Source organism: Myxine glutinosa, chromosome 3 (assembly GCF_964187855.1).
Source record: "Myxine glutinosa chromosome 3, kmMyxGlut1.1, whole genome shotgun sequence".
Taxonomy (NCBI): domain Eukaryota; kingdom Metazoa; phylum Chordata; class Myxini; order Myxiniformes; family Myxinidae; genus Myxine; species Myxine glutinosa.
Window position 1 is genome coordinate 32,665,443 of NC_136263.1, and position 20,236 is coordinate 32,685,678.

Consider the following 20,236-nt stretch of genomic DNA (forward strand, 5'->3'; position numbering starts at 1 on the left):
CTGCAAGCATCCACAGTCAGGCAAAGAATGATCAAAACCTCAAATGCAAAATTGGGGAAAATGATTTGATAGCGTACGAAGCACATTACCATTCCTCTTGCAAACACAAAGCAGACAAAATCAGCCGTTCTATTCACCCCAGTGAAATCACTGGGATTACAACTGACCCCACTCGAGAAGATCTGATACAGATACTAGGCAATGGCTTTCAGAGTGGCCACATCTATAGCATGGACATTGTGACTGATAAATACATTTATCTTATGACACGATCTGGAATTCTCTATCCATCATGCCGGACACACGTCTTGAAACACAAACTACAGAAGCACTATGGTAACCGAATTCTATTCTGCAAACTGCGACTAGCCAACCAACCTCTGCTTCTGATTCCTGCAGCCACTACCACTGAAGATGCTATTGGGGCGATGATTGCAAAACAACAGATATCTACATGTAAAGAAAGCTGTACAAGTGATGAGATTAGTCACGAATCCTATTTCCTGCACGCTTTGCATACAGTAGCAACTAAGCTGAAATCAGATTTGAAAGAAGCTGCAGGTCATCGCGGTTATGAGAATTTGAATCAAGAGGCGGCAGAACAATGCGTACCAACAGGTCTTTACTTATTATCAAATGGATTCTACGAGATGAGACCAATCTAAAAGACACTTCAGACCAAGGTTCAAACGATGAGGACATTGCGCCCGCCTTGCATCAACGAATCCTGAACATTGGCCAAAACATTGTCTATAACGTCTCGATGGGGAGAAAGAATACGCCAAAACATATTGGGACAGGACTGTTCGTCCACCACATGACACGGTCCAAACAACTTATAGAATATCTGCATAATGCAGGTGACAGTATTAGTTATCCTACGATCAATAGAATAGATTCCTCAATAGCTCAAACGCAATTATCAAGGTTTCAGAATAATGACTACACTTTCATTCCTGAGTGTTGTTCCTGACAAATTCATGCAGTTCGCAGCTGATAACTTCGATATGCAAGAAGAAACTTTAGACGGAAAGGGCACTCTTCATGTTACGCAAATGGCCATATTTCAGCGGGGCCCACCAAATATATTAAACAAAGGGCATACAACTATTGGGAGAAGCACAACCCTCAGCAGTGTCCCTCCAGAATTCCATCGTATATCTGCTGATGCTCCAGCACAACACGTTCCTCCGCGCTTCACTCAGCCTTTAACGCAGAATAGCCTGATATGTCCACCTTCTCGGTCATCTGAATACCGCAAGATTGATCTATTATGGGTTCTGAGTCGATTGGAAGTTGGCGATACTCAAAACGTGCCATCATGGACCGGCTTCAATCAGTCATTATCAAGATCCACAGCAGAAGTAACTACAGTCAGTTATCTTCCAATCATTCCAGTGCCAGCGCATGACCTCGATACTGTAATGACGTTTCTAATGAGAAGCAAAACAATTGCACTAAAGCAGGGCTAGGGTCATTTTATGGCCGAGCTCTTTGTCATCAAGTTGTACAGTTCAACTACAACTGCGACTTCTATCAATGATCTTCGCGTCGAACTGTTCCATTGAATTAATGACCCAGAAAAGTTACCTCCCACTCATGATTCTCTGTTGCTGCACATTCAAAGATGCAATTACCAAGCCATGGTGTGGTACAGTGCAGTTGTGTCCAAACCTGATCTACCCCAACCAGAGGAATGCGGATGGGAATTAGACGAAACAGGATTATCACCAAAACTGATGACCCTGCCACCTGTTCCTTCAGCCTGCACAGAACTGTTGACATGTGGGTGCAGAACAAAATGTACATCCCTTCGTTGTACATGCCGGAAGTTCAATCTGTTATGTAGTGCTGCTTGTGGATGCCGACAAGAGTGCCTCAATAGTCATCACTTGTCAGACGAGGACAATTCCGATGAAGACCGAGTACAATTAAGTGGCTTTTATATCACGCATTATTTGACTACATTAGATAAGTGTTTATTTTCTTGTTTTGGTTAATGATATAACGAGACTACTGGGAGTGAAATTTGGTTTTAATCTGACGTGTCATACCACATAATCAAAGCTAAGCAAATAACATGTCGATTTCATAATCGAGATTAAAATATACTCGTGTAAAGCTAAGTAAGCTCTATAATGGCAGTACTTTTGTTTCATGTATTTATCTTCTTAGCTAAACATATAAAGTTTAAATGTGTGGGATTCAAGTTACTATGGTATTGTGTAATATTTAGTTACAATCACTGTCACAAATCAAGTACATGACCCTCAACCTTTGGATATCAGTTCATTAGAAAATTGTTTGTTACATAATCGAGATTAATATAATATTGTAAGGCTAGGTAAGCCTTATAGTTGCATTTATTTAATATTCTATTGTAAGGCTATGTAAGTCTTTTAGTTACATTATATCAGTTTAGTATAGGAGTGTTAAATTTGCTCCATAATATACTTTACAGTTACAAGATGAATAATTTTACTACTGTAAAGCCATGTAAGCCTTATAATTACATTATAACAGTTTATTATAACATAGTTGTTCCTTATGGCGGGGCGGAAGTATCTCACCTTCGAATCATACTTGTTAATTAAGGATTGTTTGAGAGTATTAAATGTCATTTTATGGCCTGCAACAACAACAATCTGTTTTGTTTAATTATTGCAAAAATTCTTTGGTTTATTTCTTGTTTTCATGATTCAGACAAGCTCCAGTATCCTTCCTAATTTAATATTAGCAACCGACATAAATATTAATACACATTTTTGGACATTTTTGTTTCCATCAAAATTAAGGGGGTAGCCTTAGTTTTGCTTCACTGAGAGTTTATTAATGGTATACATTTCTTGATTATGTGATCTTATTTTGAAGGGTAATAAATGGGGATGATTTTGGTGTATCAAACATATAAATCGGTCATATACTTTTGGGGTTATGAACAAAATGATGGGGGACTAGAACCTAAACTGAAACGCAATTTTGACAAAATTTTGAAGTTTTTGGTGGCTTGAAGAATGAACAGCTAGCATAAGGCCTTATGGTGGTACTCTATATGTGCAGTATGTCTTTCCGGTCAATTTGATACCATACAAAGCTACCCATGCTGTATATTTGTCCATGTAGATACGTTATACCAAATTCAGTAAGTGGTGGAAATGGTGTACACAAATGAATCAGCAAAATGCTTATAAATCGGTAATGCACACCTATCTAAAATTAAAACCGGGCATATCTACTGCCCATAGGACCCTTCGACCAAACTATATAGGTTTCAGGTATATATACACTGATGCGTGAACGGAACTCACAAAATGGATATCTGGTTCCTGCACTATATATGACGTGAATGTGTATTATGTAATCAGAAATCTCGTCTCGTATGATCAAGACAAAGGAGGGGAGGGATATACCTTGAGAAGTCCAAATTCATCAAGCTCCGAGCCATCTGGCACACCATAGTTCCCGATGAGAGGATACGTAAGGACGAGGATTTGGTCTCGGTAAGAGGGGTCTGTCAGAGCTTCCGGATAGCCCACCATGCCCGTTTGGAAAACTGTGCACACACAGAAACCAACATCAAGCAACCTGCTGACACAAATGATTAAACATACTAAAAGTTAACAATTTTCCTATGGAACACAGGCAAATCTCAGGAGCAAAATGACATACATAGTACGTACATATTAAAATAATGACGATATATGGATTTTTCAAGGGCCGATGCCGATATTTAGAGAGCAGGGGGGCCAATGACCGATACAATGCCAATATATGCATCCGAATAAACTATTTAATAATAACAAGAATCACCACACTGTGGTCACAACCTGTGACAAAACCTGGTAACGGGTCAATTGGGAAACAAATATTTAATGCACGATTAAAAAATCAACTTGACACCTGTTATCCATGTCACCCTCCCCACAGTTATATCAGAACAGCTGATTCATCACACGGTCACGGATTGATTAACCCCAATATGGGGCCGTTCAAAAATTACGTAACACTTTTTTTTAGTAATTTGCGTAACGCAACACTTGATTAGGTAACATAAAACTTGATTACCGTGTGTTCTACCGTACCATGCATTCTGACGGGCTTGATTAAACCTTACTATTATTCGACATATGAATAGATTTCTCGGGGTCCCTCAACGTCGATTACACTCGACCCAAACAAAGTCGATGGAAATCTGACGGAACAAACCCGGGCAGTGTATAATCAGCAGGGGTCTACAGGCCTAACGTGTTAAGCCCACCAAAAAACGAAGATATCATTTCATCTCGGTGCTGGAGAACAAATTATTTCTTCAAATAAAATCATGTACTTTTCTTTGCAGATTTGAAGATGTGATGATATCGACTGAAGGCTACACGCACATGGACACAGACTCGGAATCAGATATACCTACGAAACGTAGTAGAAAAGATTATACAAGGGAGTGTATCATTTGTAAGGAGCAGGGATCGAGCGATGATCTTTGCAAAGCAAAGGATGAGGAGTCGTGGAAAAACTTTTGGACGCAGCAGTGCTTCAGCAATGTGATCAGCTGCTTAAGTGTGAAAATGATAAGGACGTTCCAGACATTTATTATCACTCAGAATGCAGAAAAGTTCTGCCACAAGAAAACGTCCTTTCGTGTTCAACAGATGATGGGAATAATGAAACCTCAGGAAGAAGAAGTAGAGAAAAGGGAGTCTTCCAGCAGGGTGTACACTAAAGTTTGCATTTTTTGTGACAAGATTAGCAAATGTATAAAAGGGACCCATACTAGAGAGCTATTAAGACAAGCAGTTGATCTAAGGTATGATACAACAATCGGAGAAATAGTCAGAAAGAAGATTATATCCATAGCATCGAGAGAGTTTCAGTAGAGGCCCCTTTCCATAGATTGTGCTACAAATACTATACATTGGAAAAGAATACCGACAGCACCGGCAAAACAAAAAGCGACTGCACCAAAGAAGAAGATAGAGACCCTGAAAAAGAGTATTCAGAGAAAAAAAAGGAAGCATATGCCATCGAGTTTATGCACTCGTGCTGTCCCTATGACGTATCTGACAAATCACCTCGTAACTACTATGAACTCACTAGGTGTTGAAACTATTAAAGACAACACCAAGAACACACATTCAAAGAAAATTGATGGTTTAATTTGGGAACAGTATCAGAATTATAGCAGAGGCCAAAGGAAAGTTACACAAATACCAGACAAATTTATCGAAAGCTATGTTAGTTCAAAAGAATGTTGTTCTAACCTCTAAGTTAGAATCTTGAAGATCAAAGGATCCCGCTGAGATGATAAAGACGTGTGCGATGGAACTACATATGCCGCGCAGTAGCCAAAATCAAGACTCTCTGCTCACCTTCACTCCTTCATTCCTCTTTACTCCCACCTCTGGAACAAACTCCCTCACTCTCTTCAATCCCTCTGCTCCCTCCAGGTCTTTAAAACAGCTGTTAACCACCATCTCTCGTCTTCCCCCATCCAAAACCTTGATCTCTTCTACCCCCGTTAATTTACCACAGATCCACTTTTTTTTAAATATTGACTTATTTCCTGGAAGTCCTAGCAGTGTCCATGTGTTTTATACCTCTCCCAACCCCTCCCACCCCCCCCCCCTCCCATGCCTCCTCCTCTCAAGCCCTCTTCCTCCCACAGATCTTCCGATGTCCCTGTTCTCTACTGTTGTTCCCTCTCTCTCCCCATCTTGTCTCCCGCTCCCTTTATTGTATGTTTTGTTTGTCTGTTTTTTTTGTGATTGATGTTTGCTCTTGCACGAGCCTCGATCTTGTATTAAAAAGAAAAAAAGAAAACAGGAGTGGCCGACACAGCCAAGATAGACAGATTAGCACGTTCAATTGCCCAGGATTGCATATATGCCATAACCTCAGATGGACAGAGTTTCACCTTGGACACATAGAGGTTGGTCAGTCACTCAAGGAAGGAACTTGTGCTGCATTCACTAGACTGCAGGCGTTCACTGGGTGTAACTCAGTAAATAACTTTCGTGGTTGTGGAAAGGTTGGAGCCATTAACCTGGTAACAAAATGAGGTAGACTCCAGAAAGCTATGGCAGAACTTGGAGAAAACTGGATTCTTTCCCAAGAATTGTTCCTGCTCATACAAGAGTTCGCATGCAGAATGTATGTGTCACGGTCATCTTTGACACATGTGAACCACCTGAGATACCAACTGTTCAGAGCCAAGAAAGGTGATGTGGAGTCGGGTCAGTTTCCACCCAGCGAGGATACGCTCTTCCTACATGCACAGCGTGAAAACTTCCAAGCATGCGTATGGAGCAGATGTATGGAGCAGATGTAAGTAAACCATACCGGAGGTTCTCAGTCCAGAGGGACATGGATGGATGTTCGAAGGTGGGCATCTAACAGTTATTGGATGCAATCATCGAATGGATGCAAGGTCTACCTGCACTGGAAGTCGTGATGGAGCAAATGTGGTAGACAATGCAAAGCCCCTGGATTCCAGTGTATTGTTAATGGGCTGAAGTGTTCCCCTGCATGTAGAAATAAGTCATGTAACAACACGTACCAAGACGACCATGACGATGCTACGGATGATAGCTCAGGTGAAGATGATGGCGATGACAGGGAAGACCAACACCGATTAGAATGAGATGCAAGCAAATAACTGTATCTCTCCATTACCATCTTTGCAACACAAAGTGTTGGGTGGGTGGTTCGTGTGCAGCCACCTGGCTGCTGGTTGCATCATTTATGTGGGCACGTCTGCCCCTGATGCAATGCCTCTCTATAACCAGTTGTCTGGTACTCATTTTGCCGACCTCGGAAGGATGACAGGCTGAGTCAACCCTACCTGGCGTTAATTCAACGGGATTTGAACAAGATGGCGTAAAACACTTAAAAAATTATAGTATTCGGATCCAGATCCAGAACCTCACCAAAATCGAATCATTTCGTCCTGGTCACACACCCAACACATGTGCGGATTACAGATACCAGTACTGCACTTGGCATCATCGTGTGGGCCAATATCTGGCACCAAGCTAGCTTTTTACAGAGCGATAATATTTACTGAGCTACCTAGCTGAGCACTCGCCTGCTACCTACGATTAATGGTCAGACTATTGTGTTTAGAAATCAAGAATAATGGAAGTGAAGGACAAAACTGAACCAGTTTTTTTTGCTCTCTTTATCAACCAAATTCTCTCTCATACGAAAAAAAATTGCCATAATTTGTAAAGACCGAGTGCATGATGTGTGCAAAGAAGTACCATGTGACAATGATGTGCACGTCATATGAATACGTATTTTTTACGTATTTTGTGTATTTTTGTTTTACGTATTATTGGAACCTGCAGAAATTAATTTTAATTATTTGGCTTTTTTTGTTCGCTTTTGATAGATATACTGGTATATACCCATACGGGCCCACCGATATATCGACATCGGAAAAATAAAATAAAATAATCAATACCGACGGAGTTTAATACCAACAGTTGTGAAATTGGCCATTTATCGGTGAAAATTCATGGAAACAAAAATAGGCGAGTTCGTGGAACATCTTACCCTGCACAGTTTTGAGAAAAAGAACATGGAAAGGTTCTTTTAAACTGCTGCTTTGTGTTTCCGAGCACAATGAATGAATGAATGAATGATCGTTTTAAGGCCATTTCTCCCCTCTAAAGTGGGGGTTAGCCTTGCGGGCCCCATGACAATCATGGTTCCCTGTTTGAGGCAATGTTTTTATGGCCGGTTGCCCTTCTGACGCCAACCCTTAGTCGCCTCTTACGATGTGCAGGGATATGGTGTACCTATTCTAAATCCGGGTACACACCGGGAAACGTTTAAAACACACCGGGATCATTCATCCCAGCAAGCTGGTACTCAATTTGCCGACCTCGGAAGGATGACAGGCCGAGTCAACCCCCCTGGTGTTAATTCAGCGATCGACCGGGATTCAAACCCAGGATCCTAGGATCCCAAGCCGGCACCCTAACCGCTAAGCCAACACGATCAATATTTCTGGATATTCCCCAACATGGGTGACACATTTGATTGGTCGAGATGGCGTAAAATGGCGGAATATTTTGTCCAAGTACTACTAAACGAAAGGGTTTTGAAAGTGCTAAAAAGGTGATTTGTTTTCTACAGACAGAGTTCAGCTATATTATTAAATTGAAATAAAATAAATAGCCCGGAGTGGGCCGACGGTCATCTCTTGAGGTTGTTGATAAGATCTCTGCTGATTTTGCGGGACCCCTCCTGGGAGCCCCGATGATCAAGAAATCCTAACAAAGGTTTTAATGGTCGTAAAAAAAAAACTTTTTAAAAACCTTTTTTTGGAAGTTTACCGCCATTGCTGCAGCATCTTTTACACCACTACATTTAACACGTTACATTAGTTCTTTGTGCCTGTCGTATGTGTCCTTTATGACGTCCTTAAAAATAGTAAGTTTCTTGTTTGAATTCAGATTTTCAATTTTGTTGACAGACAGACAGACACACACAAAATTACCTCACTCCTCTCTGGGCATGCACGCTCGGGACGAGATTCCGTACATTTGTCCAAATTCAGAGCCAAAGTTCTGGTAAACTGTAGGTTCGTGTTCCGATTTACCTTCAAAATATAACATGGAATTGAAATTAAGTAGTTCTTCGATCATAGATTGACATCTGTAGACAGACAGACAAAGTGAACCAATTCCTTAACCATACTTTTTACTTCGTGCGCAAGGAGGAAATATAACTAGCAAGCCGGTACCTATAACCAGAGGGGCATTCCACAAGACACCTATTGGAATGTTCACAGCCCCTTTAAAAAAAAACGTTATCTGCCCTCCTGGAGCCATTCCCTATCCCTGTGAAAATAGAGAGAACTCCACGAATAAATTTTATTTATTTACAAACGGCCTGGACCTATCTGCTTACTGTGATCTATATGCCATTCAGGTTTATGGCCTTTATGTCAGTCAGCGACGAATTGATATATAGAGTACGGAGGGGTCGGTAAGTGACGCTTAGCAGAAATAAATAATTAATTCATGTATATATGGAAACATTCATGGCCACAATGCCCTCCACACCCACCGACTCTTGGATAAGGCCAAAGCCATCTTTCTGAATTTGACTTGCATGCTGTCCCTTTTGATGTCTTTTTATTTCTTGGCGAGGAGTCTGCACAAAGGTTGATCATGATGTTCATGTCAGCTCAAAGAAGTGGATAACTAAAATTGTTGGGAGGAGAGGGGGGCGGCTGGGTTGAGAGGAGCAGGGGGGCGTAATTTGTCCAGGGTGCTGACGATAGTTTGCCTACTCTTCGCGAAGGACTCCGTGGGATCTTTAATGTCCACCGACGAATGCTGGCAGACAGAACTCTCGTTTAACGTCCATCCGAAGGACGCACGTACATTGATGAATCCCCCAGTCTGTGGAACACCGGGATGACAGTTTATAGCTGGGTCTGGATTTGATCGAGATAAATTAGACCCATGGGGAGTTTGAAGAGTGGGGGTATGCATCACGATGGAAGGAATGGACGTCATGTGAGGTAATCTATATATTATGTCTGCAAAACTTCAACGAAATTCTGCGTACATGATAAATACATGTGTCTGTGGATGTATCCCTCGTAAAGATGGAGGAGGGTTTACAACCCCTACTCCCCCTCCCACCACAATACTCTCGCCCCCCAGATCGTCTTGATAAGTCTGATAATGGCGGCAATGATGGAAGTCTTAAGTGTGAGAACTCCAGTGAAATAATTCTACATTGTACCCATAACATCCTGCGATGGAGATCAGATGAGGAGGGTTGAATGGAACTTAACGTGTGCAAAGCGACTGCTGATTTAATTGGCAGATCCTTTATGACCCGAAGATCAAGCTGACTTACATCTGCAACAACGTGGTGACACCTTTAGTCACACTCACACACACATTCATACTCACACACACACATTCATACTCACACATACTCATATACACACACACACACTCATATACACACACACACACTCATATACACATACACTCATATATACACACACACACACTCATATACACATACACTCATATACACACATACACACATATATTCATACACACTCATATATTCATACACACTCATATATTCATACACACTCATATACACATACACTCATATATTCATACACACATATATTCATGCACACTCATATATACACGCACACATATATTCACATACACACACACACATATATTCTCTCACTCTCTCACACACACACACACACACACACACACACACACACACACACACACACACACACACACACACACACACACACACACACACACACACACACACACACACACACACACACACACACACACACACACAACCGTTGCATGAAGTCGTATCACTTGGTGCTCTGGAACGTACCAACTTCTCCAGCTACCCCCCGCTTCGCACCGAACATCTCCCCGTGAAAGGAAGTGCCATCCTCCAGGTAGAGCGTGGCACCACGTGGCGCACACTCATCCAGAGCTCGAGCTCCTGGCTCCTCCATCGTCTTCCACGTGGGGCGAACCTGAAAAGCCAGGCCGCGGTCTCCAGAAAGTCTCACCAAACTCCGCCGAGCTCGAAACACACCGACTCCGGACGAGGATCGCTCAGATCGCTAGCACAAGACACCGGGATCAACGGTCCAGCTACGAGGGAAGACCAAAGCGAACAATAAATCCATTAACCAAAATGCCAACCACTGCCTCCTAGCCGATTCATGAGGACACGCCCACCACCCGAGCCCACCAATCGCAGATCGCTCCCCTGTCCACGTGATCTCCGTAACCACATTGAACACGGCGGGGAAATTCGGATCAGATGGGCAGAATGCGACCCAGATGAAAAACAAGATCTAATGTTATAATTTCGTTTCGTTGATAATAATAATTGTTTTTAACGGACATCAATGGAGTCGGGACAGGTACGAGAGGATTGGAGAGTCGCAAACGTAATACAGGTACCAGTGCCGTTATTTATAAATACTAGGGCATTGCCCGTACTATATCTATATCTAAAATTATATCCCCCCCCTCTATTTACATGAAATGGTTTGGTCCAAAGCGAACGGCTTCCGGAGTTTGGTAAAGAAATCGCCATCGCGTGCACAAACGCGCAGGAAAGCGAATGAATCGCAAATTCGTTTTTATTAGTTTTAAAACATAGTTTAACGCCAACATAGTTTGCAAACGTGAAATAAATGAATACGCTCTCAAATGTGCCATCCGAGGCAGAGTGTGCCCGCCACGTTCGGCACACGCGATAGTTCGCTGCTCTCTGATTGGTTGAATCGTTTTTTGGACATAGCTCGGTAAGTAATTGTCCGATTAATATGAAACCTTGAAAAGGCACATCCTCGGGTCCCCAGCAATATACCTGGCAAGTTAAAAGTATATCGGACCCGTGGTTGTCGAGAAACAGCGGTCACAGACAAACGTACAAACGTACAAACAGAGATTACTGGAATTATAGATAGATAATTATAAGGAAGGATCCAGTGGAACCACAAACGTGTTATTTTCACTCCAGTAATAGTAATAGGTATAAGGTCGTGGTTCTTAACCTGGTTTCGACCGAACCCCAGGGGTTCAGTGAGCCAGTCTCAGGGGTTCGGTGGGGGTCCTCCGAAACGCATTGCAATTTGTTTTTTTTGTTTGTTTTTAGTTTTGTATCAATTTTGAATCTATGTGTAATTACGCTTATTATTAATACTAGGACGTGCCCGTACGTGGGTGCCCGTTCCTTGCCAAAAAAAAAAAAAAAATGTCCGCCCATGCATGCATGGGCGTGCCCATGGGCCCATGGGCGTGCCCGTAAGTGCGTGATGTGACCGTACAATGAATGTATCGTCCCGACGCCGCAGCTCGGATGGCGCTGCAGTTAATCGGGCCTGTATCGGCAGAGTTATTATAAACGTGTACTACAATCGATCGTACCTTACAGCGTCTGCTCGCCACGTTCACGTCGTCACTATGACTATCCGTAAGTCCGGAAGTGACGTCCTCATTTGACTGTCCGGAAGGTCGCATATCGCAGTTACGATGAATCGCAAATTAGTTTTAATTAGTTTTAAAACATAGTTTAACGCCAACATAGTTTGCCAACGTGAAATAAATGAATACGCTCTCAAATGTGCCGTCCGAGGCAGAGTCTGTTCGCCACGTTCGGCACACGTGATAGCTCGCTGCTCTCTGATTGGTTGAATCGTTTTTTGGACATAGCTCGGTAACTACTTCTCCGATTAATATGAAACCTTGAAAAGGCACATCCTCGGGTCCCCAGCAATATACCTGGCAAGTTTCAAGTATATCGGACCCGTGGTTGTCGAGAAACAGCGGTCACAGACAAACAGACATACACACAGACATACACACAGACATACACACAGACATACAGAGATTACTGGAATTATAGATAGATTATTATTATTTTGCTATGTATGTTACGAACGAATGGAAATGTTATTTGTAATTGTATTCCCATCCCATTCATGGTTTCTCTGGTCTGTGTTTATGATAAGTTGTTTCACACTGACTGTAGTAAGTTGAATCAATGAGCAACTTGCTAATTATTCTGTTGATGGTGCTTACTTGCTTACTTACTTACTTACTGGATTTTGGACTTTGCAGGTGTTCGGAAATTCCAGTGAATAGCCTCGATTAGCTCGCCGTGTGCCGTGCGTCATTGGTCGCGCCTTACTTTGGAGTTACTGATTAATTGAAAAGTAAGTTGGAAATGTTTGTGGATATGCAGGGCGGGTTCAGAGTTATATTAAAATCAAAAGGGGATGGTGATTATAAAATATGATTGAATTACTCAGAAAATTAGGTGGAGGTGATATAACTCCTTTGGTCGCAATTCAAAACTAACAATTCGCAGTTTTCTATGTAATATTATAATGGGATTTGAGGTGACATAGAGTTGAGTAGATAATAAATCCCGTCATCGTAACTATAAGTTATGTTTTCTTCGTTAAAATTTCTCAGTGTTCAGAGGGGTACTGATTATATTTAAGCATGTTCCTTTTTAATTTTTGTCATATAATTATTTGCCCGAACTCAATTAAGATCAGTTTGTTACTTTGTTTGTTGTTTTTTTTTTTGCAGTATGTCGAGCAAAAAAAGGAAATGGTCGGAGGATTACGTGCGGAACGGATTCACGTGTTTGACGGAACGGGACGGAAGTCAGCGTCCTCAATGCATGCTTTGCAATGTCAAGTTGAGCAACTCCAGCCTAGCACCAGCAAAACTACGGGAACACTTCAAAAAAACTGCACGGCGAGGGGCACTACAAAGACGCAACGCTGGATGAATTCAATTTGAAGAGAGTCCGATTTGACGCAAGTGCTACCTTGCCCACTCTCGGCTTCGTTCCAATTGACAAACCGATCCTCACCGCGTCGTATGAAGTTGCGTACCTGATCGCAAAGCAGGGCAAACCGCACACCGTGGCGAGACACTCATCAAACCAGCTGCGTTGAAGATGGCCAACATCATGCTGGGAAAAGCTGCTGAAAACAAGTTGTCTCTCGTTCCACTCTCAAATGACACCATCAGATGCAGAATCGACGACATGAGCGACGACATCCTTGCCCAGGTACTTGCAGATTTAGTCGCGAGCCCGACAAAATTCAGCCTTCAACTCGACGAGACCACCGACGTTTCGAATTTGAGCCCGCTCATCTTATTTGTGTGTTATGTCAAAGGAGACGAGATCAAGGAAGACTTTCTGTTCTGCAAGCCTCTCACAACAACGACCAAGGTAGCTGATGTGAAGAAGCTTGTGGACGACTTCTTCAGAAGCAACGGCCTCTCGTGGAACGTGGTGTCTGCAGTTTGCTCGGACGGAGCTCCAGCCATGCTGGGATGCAACTCCGGTTTTGGAGGGCTGGTGAAGGCCGATGCACCACACATCATCGTCACGCACTGCGTCCTGCACAGACACACGCTGGCATCAAAAACCCTGCCTCCAAAACTGGCCAATGTTCTGAAAATCGTCGTTGAAACTGTGAATTACGTGCGAAGCTGTGCTCTGAATCATCGCATCTTCAAAGAGCTGTGCAATGAAATCGGCTCTGAATTCGAAGTCCTTCTCTACCACTCTAACGTTCGATGGTTATCACGAGGGAAGGTATTGAGCCGTGTTTTTTCCTTGCGTGTAGAATTAGCCCTGTTTTTGCGACAACACCAGCATTGCCATGCAACGCACTTCCAAGAGCCATGCAACGCACAACGCACTTCCACCACTTACCAGAGTCAGAGTTCATCCTCGCCTTGGCGTACTTGGCTGACATCTTCGACGCACTCAATCATCTCAATTGCCAGATGCAGGGCGGTGGAGTGAATGTCATCGAATCTGAAGAAAATCTGAGCACTTTCCGAAAGAAGTTACCGTTGTGGAGGCGGCGAACAGAGAACGACAACTTCGCGAACGTTTCGCTACAGTGAACGACATCTTCGCGAACTTTTCGCTACTGGACGAGTGCGTGAGCGGGATCGAAGATGAGTCTGAAGTTGGAGGCACTGCTGTACTGGGGGAGCTGAAGCAAGCGATTGCCACGCATTTGGATGAGCTGGGAAAGTCATTCGACAGCTACTTCCCCAACCAAGAGCAATTCCCAGCATGGGTGCGGCAGCCGTTTACTTTCGACGTTGCAACGGCAGATGTCAACGACCAATACCTCGACGACCTCATCGAACTTCAGCAGAGCCAGACTCAACAACAACTCTACGGCACAGCAACGCTCTCAACGTTTTGGTGCCGCCAAATGGAAGGGTATCCTCACATCACTAAAATTGCCCTTGAGATCCTCACGCCGTTCGTTACAACGTATCTCTGCGAGCATGCGTTTTCAAAACTGGTGGACATTAAAACAAAGAAAAGGAGCAGGCTTGCATGCGAAAATGATTTGAGGGTGGTCCTTGCCAAAACAAAACCACGCATTTCCCAGATCGCCTCCCGAAAAGAAGAACAGAAAACGCATTAAGATGCAATTCTTCTTAATTTTTTTGTGAAATTTGAGGGTTCCGCGAGTGTTCGGTGGGTTTTGTTCGGGTTCGGCGCCTTTAAGAAGGTTAAGAACCACTGGAATAAGGTGTTTGAAGCAGGTAAAGCCTTTAGTGCCGAAGCATGGCTTCATTGACTGAATTAACAATGCTGAAACTGCCTGAAGCGTGGCCACAATGTCTTGTCACCCCTTATTGTAAAAAGTGCAGTTTCCTTTTTTTTCATGTTGAGTGATTTTTCCTTCCTTTTCATAATATCAACCCACAAATGCTCCTGAAAATGTCCCACAGAACATGGCGCAAAATTATTCCCTGTAATGACGAAGATGGAGCACCTTTTGCCAGGTTGCATAAAGCAAAGGAAGGGAAACATTTGACGATTTACTTCAGTATTTCCTTAACTTTTCCCCTGAAGAACATCCTTAAGTTGAGCATATCGTTGCATATACGAATATCTTTAAGTTTTTCCTTAAATCCTTCCTTAAAGTTAAAGCCGGATTTACTGGTTACGGGGCTAGAAATGCTTTTTCGTCACCGGCATTTCTCCACCAATTAGAAGCAAGCTTTCATCAGTTACCCTGGGTAGGATACACTTTTTTATTTTTTGTATACAAGATCGAGGCTCGTGTAAGAGCTAACACATTGAACTTGAAAACATGCACAGACACATAAAACATGCAATGAAGGTAGCGGGAGACAAAATGGGGAGAGAGGGGGAAGCACACAAGTACAACATTTGAGAACAGGGAAATCGGGAGATCTGTGGGAGGGGGGGGGGGCTTTGGGGGGAGGAGGCGTGGGAAGGGGGCAGGGGGGTGGGAGAGGTAAAAAAAACAAAAAAACACATGGACACTGCTAGGACTTCCAGGAAAGAAGTTGGTATTTCAGAAAAGTGGATCTGGGGTGAATTAACAGGGGGAGAAAAGATCAAGGTTTTGGATGGGGGAAGATAAGAGATGGTGGTGAACAGCTGTTTTAAAGACCTGGAGGGATGAGTGGGATTGAAGAGAGTGAGGGAGTTTGTTCTCGAGGCGGGAGAAAAGAGGAATGAAAGAGTGAAGAAAGGTCATGATTCGTTGTTTGGGTTGACGTCAGTTTAAGCTCATTTGCATACACGTCTCGTGATCAATCATGGCCCAACATGAATTATGGGTGAAGGAAAGATTTACCTCAAGGTACATTTTTACAGCGTAGCCCGTAGTGCAATGCCGTCTGGAACAGCGTTTGTCTGGCCGTCTGGTGTATGTATGTATGTATGTATGTATGTCCTTCACAAACGTCCACCAATCAGAGCCGAGGATGTGGTCACATGACAGGGGTCAGCAGATCCTCCACTCAGCAGACCCAAGCCTGGCTATCGGTTTTGTTTTTCCTTAGCGAAGGATTTCCTTAGAGTTAAGTAATTCCTTAGGAGCCGTTGCTATGCCAAGCAACCAATCGGATTAGATTAATAATTAAAATAAATAAATAAGTCGTAAAATAATAAATTTCTTAATCAATTGCCCAATAGTAATAGCATACCTAAACCAGCACCGTTTCATCTGAATCTGTAACTTTTTGACAATTAATTAAATAAATAAATAATTAATAATGCCAAAGCACGTGCTCACTATTGTGCCCAAATTTCAGCTTCTTAGCTCAAAGGATTGCTGAGACATCGCCCGGAAAAACGAACAAACAGGAAAGAAAACAAACGGAGTGAAAACTGAGTCCTCCCTTTCTGCACGCGTCATCACCAGGCCCCCTTCGGTACCCGACGATGACGTCATGCAGCGCCTGGAAATGGAATAGGAAATGAGCAGTGTACCACAAGTACAGCGACAAAGTGCATCGTCCCCATGCCAAATAAATAAATAAATGAATAAATAAACAAGATATCCTCCAGCACGCGGCAATGCCGCCTTGTAGCACAACAGAGACGGAACAGGGATGGAGAGGTGTACAATTAATTGATTGATTGTGTAATTAAAATAAATAAATAATAATCGTGAAATAATTAATTTCTTGATCAATTGGCTAATAGCATACCTAAACAGCGAGTGTTTCATCTGAATCTTTAACCTTTTGAAAATTAATTAATCGAAAATTTTAAATAATGAATCGATTAGTTTATTGATCAATAAGCAATTAATCAATTAATTGGTTAATCAATGAATCAAAAATATCCTTTATAGCCAAATCACTTGGTTGCTGTCGTGTCCGAATATTTAGCTTCGTAGCTCAAAAAGGCACCTGAGATATTGCCCAGATGAGAAAGAAAATAAATAAGTGATTAATAACGAAAATAAATAAATAAATAACTAGATGGTATTCATGGAATCCTTACCCCACGCAGTCAACTTGGTGCGAGCCAACTCTTCTGTTTGATGAGGGGTTTTTTCTTTGATCTAATATGGCTGCCAGACCACGTGACCGTTGACATCATACATTTACATTCGCTAATATAATTGTTGCGTAGATCACGCTCAATAAATTTCAAATTGATTGGGCTAAGCATTGTACTTGTCGAATTATGACGTCATAATTAAAGCACAAATGACGTCATCGTTAACAGCACTTATTCCCCATGCGGAGTTCTTTACAATGAGCCACGATTCAATGTTTCTGCCAGGGACAGACACTACCCTTGTGTGTGATACTTCGACAGGACAGTCACGCACTTTTACCTGCATTCCGTCGTACAGTCTTCGACACTTTTCACTCATACCCGGGTATTCAAGCAACCCAGCGACTCATCACCACACGCTACATCTGACCACGGACAAACGCTGATGATGGGCCAAGCAATGTCTTCAATGCCAACACTCCAAGATCCAGCATCATATTGTCACACCACTTGGTGGCTTTTCAACACTAGATAGGCATTTCAACAGTGTCCATGTTGATATTGTGGATTACCCTACCACCATCAATTGGGCACTGCTATTTGCGGACTTGTATTGACCGCTTCACACGTTGTCCAGAGACTACTCCGATAGCTGACATCACCACACCTACAATTGCCAGGGCTTTTGTCCACACCTGGATCACATGTTTTGGTGTTCCATCAACCATCACTATAGATCATGGCAGCCAGATTAAATTGGCTCTATTTCACGAACTGACTCTACTCCTGGGTACTGACCATGTGTGAACCACCACTTACCATCCAGCAGCGAATGGCATGGTGGAGCGTTTCCACTGCCAACTCAAGTCTTCCCTGAAAGCACATGACAACTCCACACACTGGACGGCTGTCATACCTATGGTCCTGCTTGGTACGCGAGCTACTCTAAAAGACAACACTGGATGCTCGACTGCAGAGCTAGTGTTCGGTGGAACTGCTTCGTCTCCCAGGAGAATTTCTCAGCATCCAATGACACCTTGCCCGATGCCAGCAACATATCCTCCAGCACGCGGCAATTCCCCTGGCAGAAACCAACCAACCTCGTATAGCCCATGAAGGGCCTCTGAGCACAAAGCATGTATGCCTTCGTCACGCCCAGGTTTTATTCCCCAGGAATTTTCTACGTGCACCCACGTATTCGATCAGCATGATGCTTTCCGGAAACCCTTGCAGAAATCATATGACGGACCTTACAAAATTATACAACACTCTGCGAGGACCTTCATACTCTGTATTAATGGTTTATTACTCTATATTAACGGTTTCTTATTCCATCTCTGACTAATAATCGTGAAAATTCCATCTCTGACTTATTTCCAGTTGTTACTGGAGTTCGGCAGGGGTGTGTACTGGCTCCCATACTCTTCAGCGCTTGTATGGACTGGATTCTGAGGAGGATGTCAGAGACCGCAACGTTTGGGAGTGTCAAGATCTCTGACCTTGATGATGATGCAGTCATCTTTGTGGAGACACTGGATATTCTTATAGGGGCCCTCCAGGCACAGATTGAGGAGGTGGAGCCACTGGGATTACAGATTTCCTGGGTCAAAACCAAGATCCAGGCTTTTAATGACATCTTGGATGCTGCTGTCTTGTCTGTGCCTGTTTGTGGCAAAGATGTTGAGGTCACAAAAAGATTCACTTACCTTGGCAGTGCTATTCATGTCTCCGCATGTTGTGAGCCAGAGGTTGATAGACATCTGGGTCGGGCCAGGGGAGTCATGGATTCACTGGATCATGGAGTGTGGCGCTGTCGGTATCTATGCAGGAGGACGAAAGTCAGAGTCTTTAAGTCCTTGGTGCTTCCAGTCTTGCTCTACGGATGCGCTTCGCGCGCAACGTCGCCAGTGCCCCGGACCTATTTTACGACCATGACGAGACCCCACCAGTGATCAGAGTTAAGTGCACACACACACCCATTCATTTCCATTTATTTTATCCCTGTGTCCGTGTTTCAAGTCTGTTGTTGGGACGTCCCAATTTAGAACGTACAATTTGGGATGTCCAAATTTATTATCGCGCGTTTTATTTTGTATTACCGGCCTTCCGTTTAATAAAACCTGTTATTTTTGTCCATTTTAAATCCGTTTCGTTGAGTTTATTTATTGCAGGTTTGAGGACTGCTGGTGGGATCCGTGGAGGTAAGTGCTCTTCAGAATCCTCATCCTCTTCCTCCCCCTCTTCAATAGGGATTGCTGCCAAATCCGCCTGTGCTCAAGTACTCCATATCAGAGAGTGCACTACACCTGACCTAAGCCCTGCCACCACCACCCCCTCCTCCTCCAGAGTGGTCATTGTGGCATCTATGACTGCAATGAAACATTCCCAAAGCATGTACAAGCATTTGAAGTACTGTAAGCCAAAATGGAACATCATGTATTGCTTTTTGTGGTTGGGCCAGTCCAATCATCCACCGATCCACACGATGCTATTGGAATACATTGAAGTGTTTGTATTATTGTTGCCCAATGCAGGGCACAGGGCTAAGTATGTTTGGCAATTCCCATTATTTGTTAAAGGTAACCCGAACAACTTTTTCTATAAAAAGTGTTCATTCCAATAAATAACCTTCATAATCAACGAGCTAAAGTAAAGGTAACCCGGCATTGCCCAGGGAAATTCAATGAAATACTTTAATAAATAAATTTGTGTTGTTGACGACAAATCACTACAACCTCAACATACGATCTTCACAATACATATTACTCGATCACTCCAGGAAAAAATACCCAGGTAGTGTATACGCAGAAGGCCCGATCGAGTCCCAAAGGCCAATTATGTGGTTTTATCTGGGGTAATTTTTTAAAATCTAAACATAGCCCTC

At 43.0% G+C, this 20,236-nt stretch overlaps 1 protein-coding gene across 1 annotated transcript in view; it reads right to left on the reverse strand.

Moving 5' to 3' along the window:
• The window catches only part of LOC137423697 (multifunctional protein CAD), a 155,840-nt gene extending 145,058 nt beyond the window's left edge, over positions 1-10,782 (reverse strand). Inside the window, 2 exon segments of the mRNA XM_078773801.1 lie at positions 3,411-3,553; positions 10,402-10,782. Of these exon segments, the coding sequence (XP_078629927.1) occupies positions 3,411-3,553; positions 10,402-10,528 (270 nt within the window). The 5' untranslated portion in view covers positions 10,529-10,782.
• Positions 10,783-20,236: the final 9,454 nt, after the last annotated feature.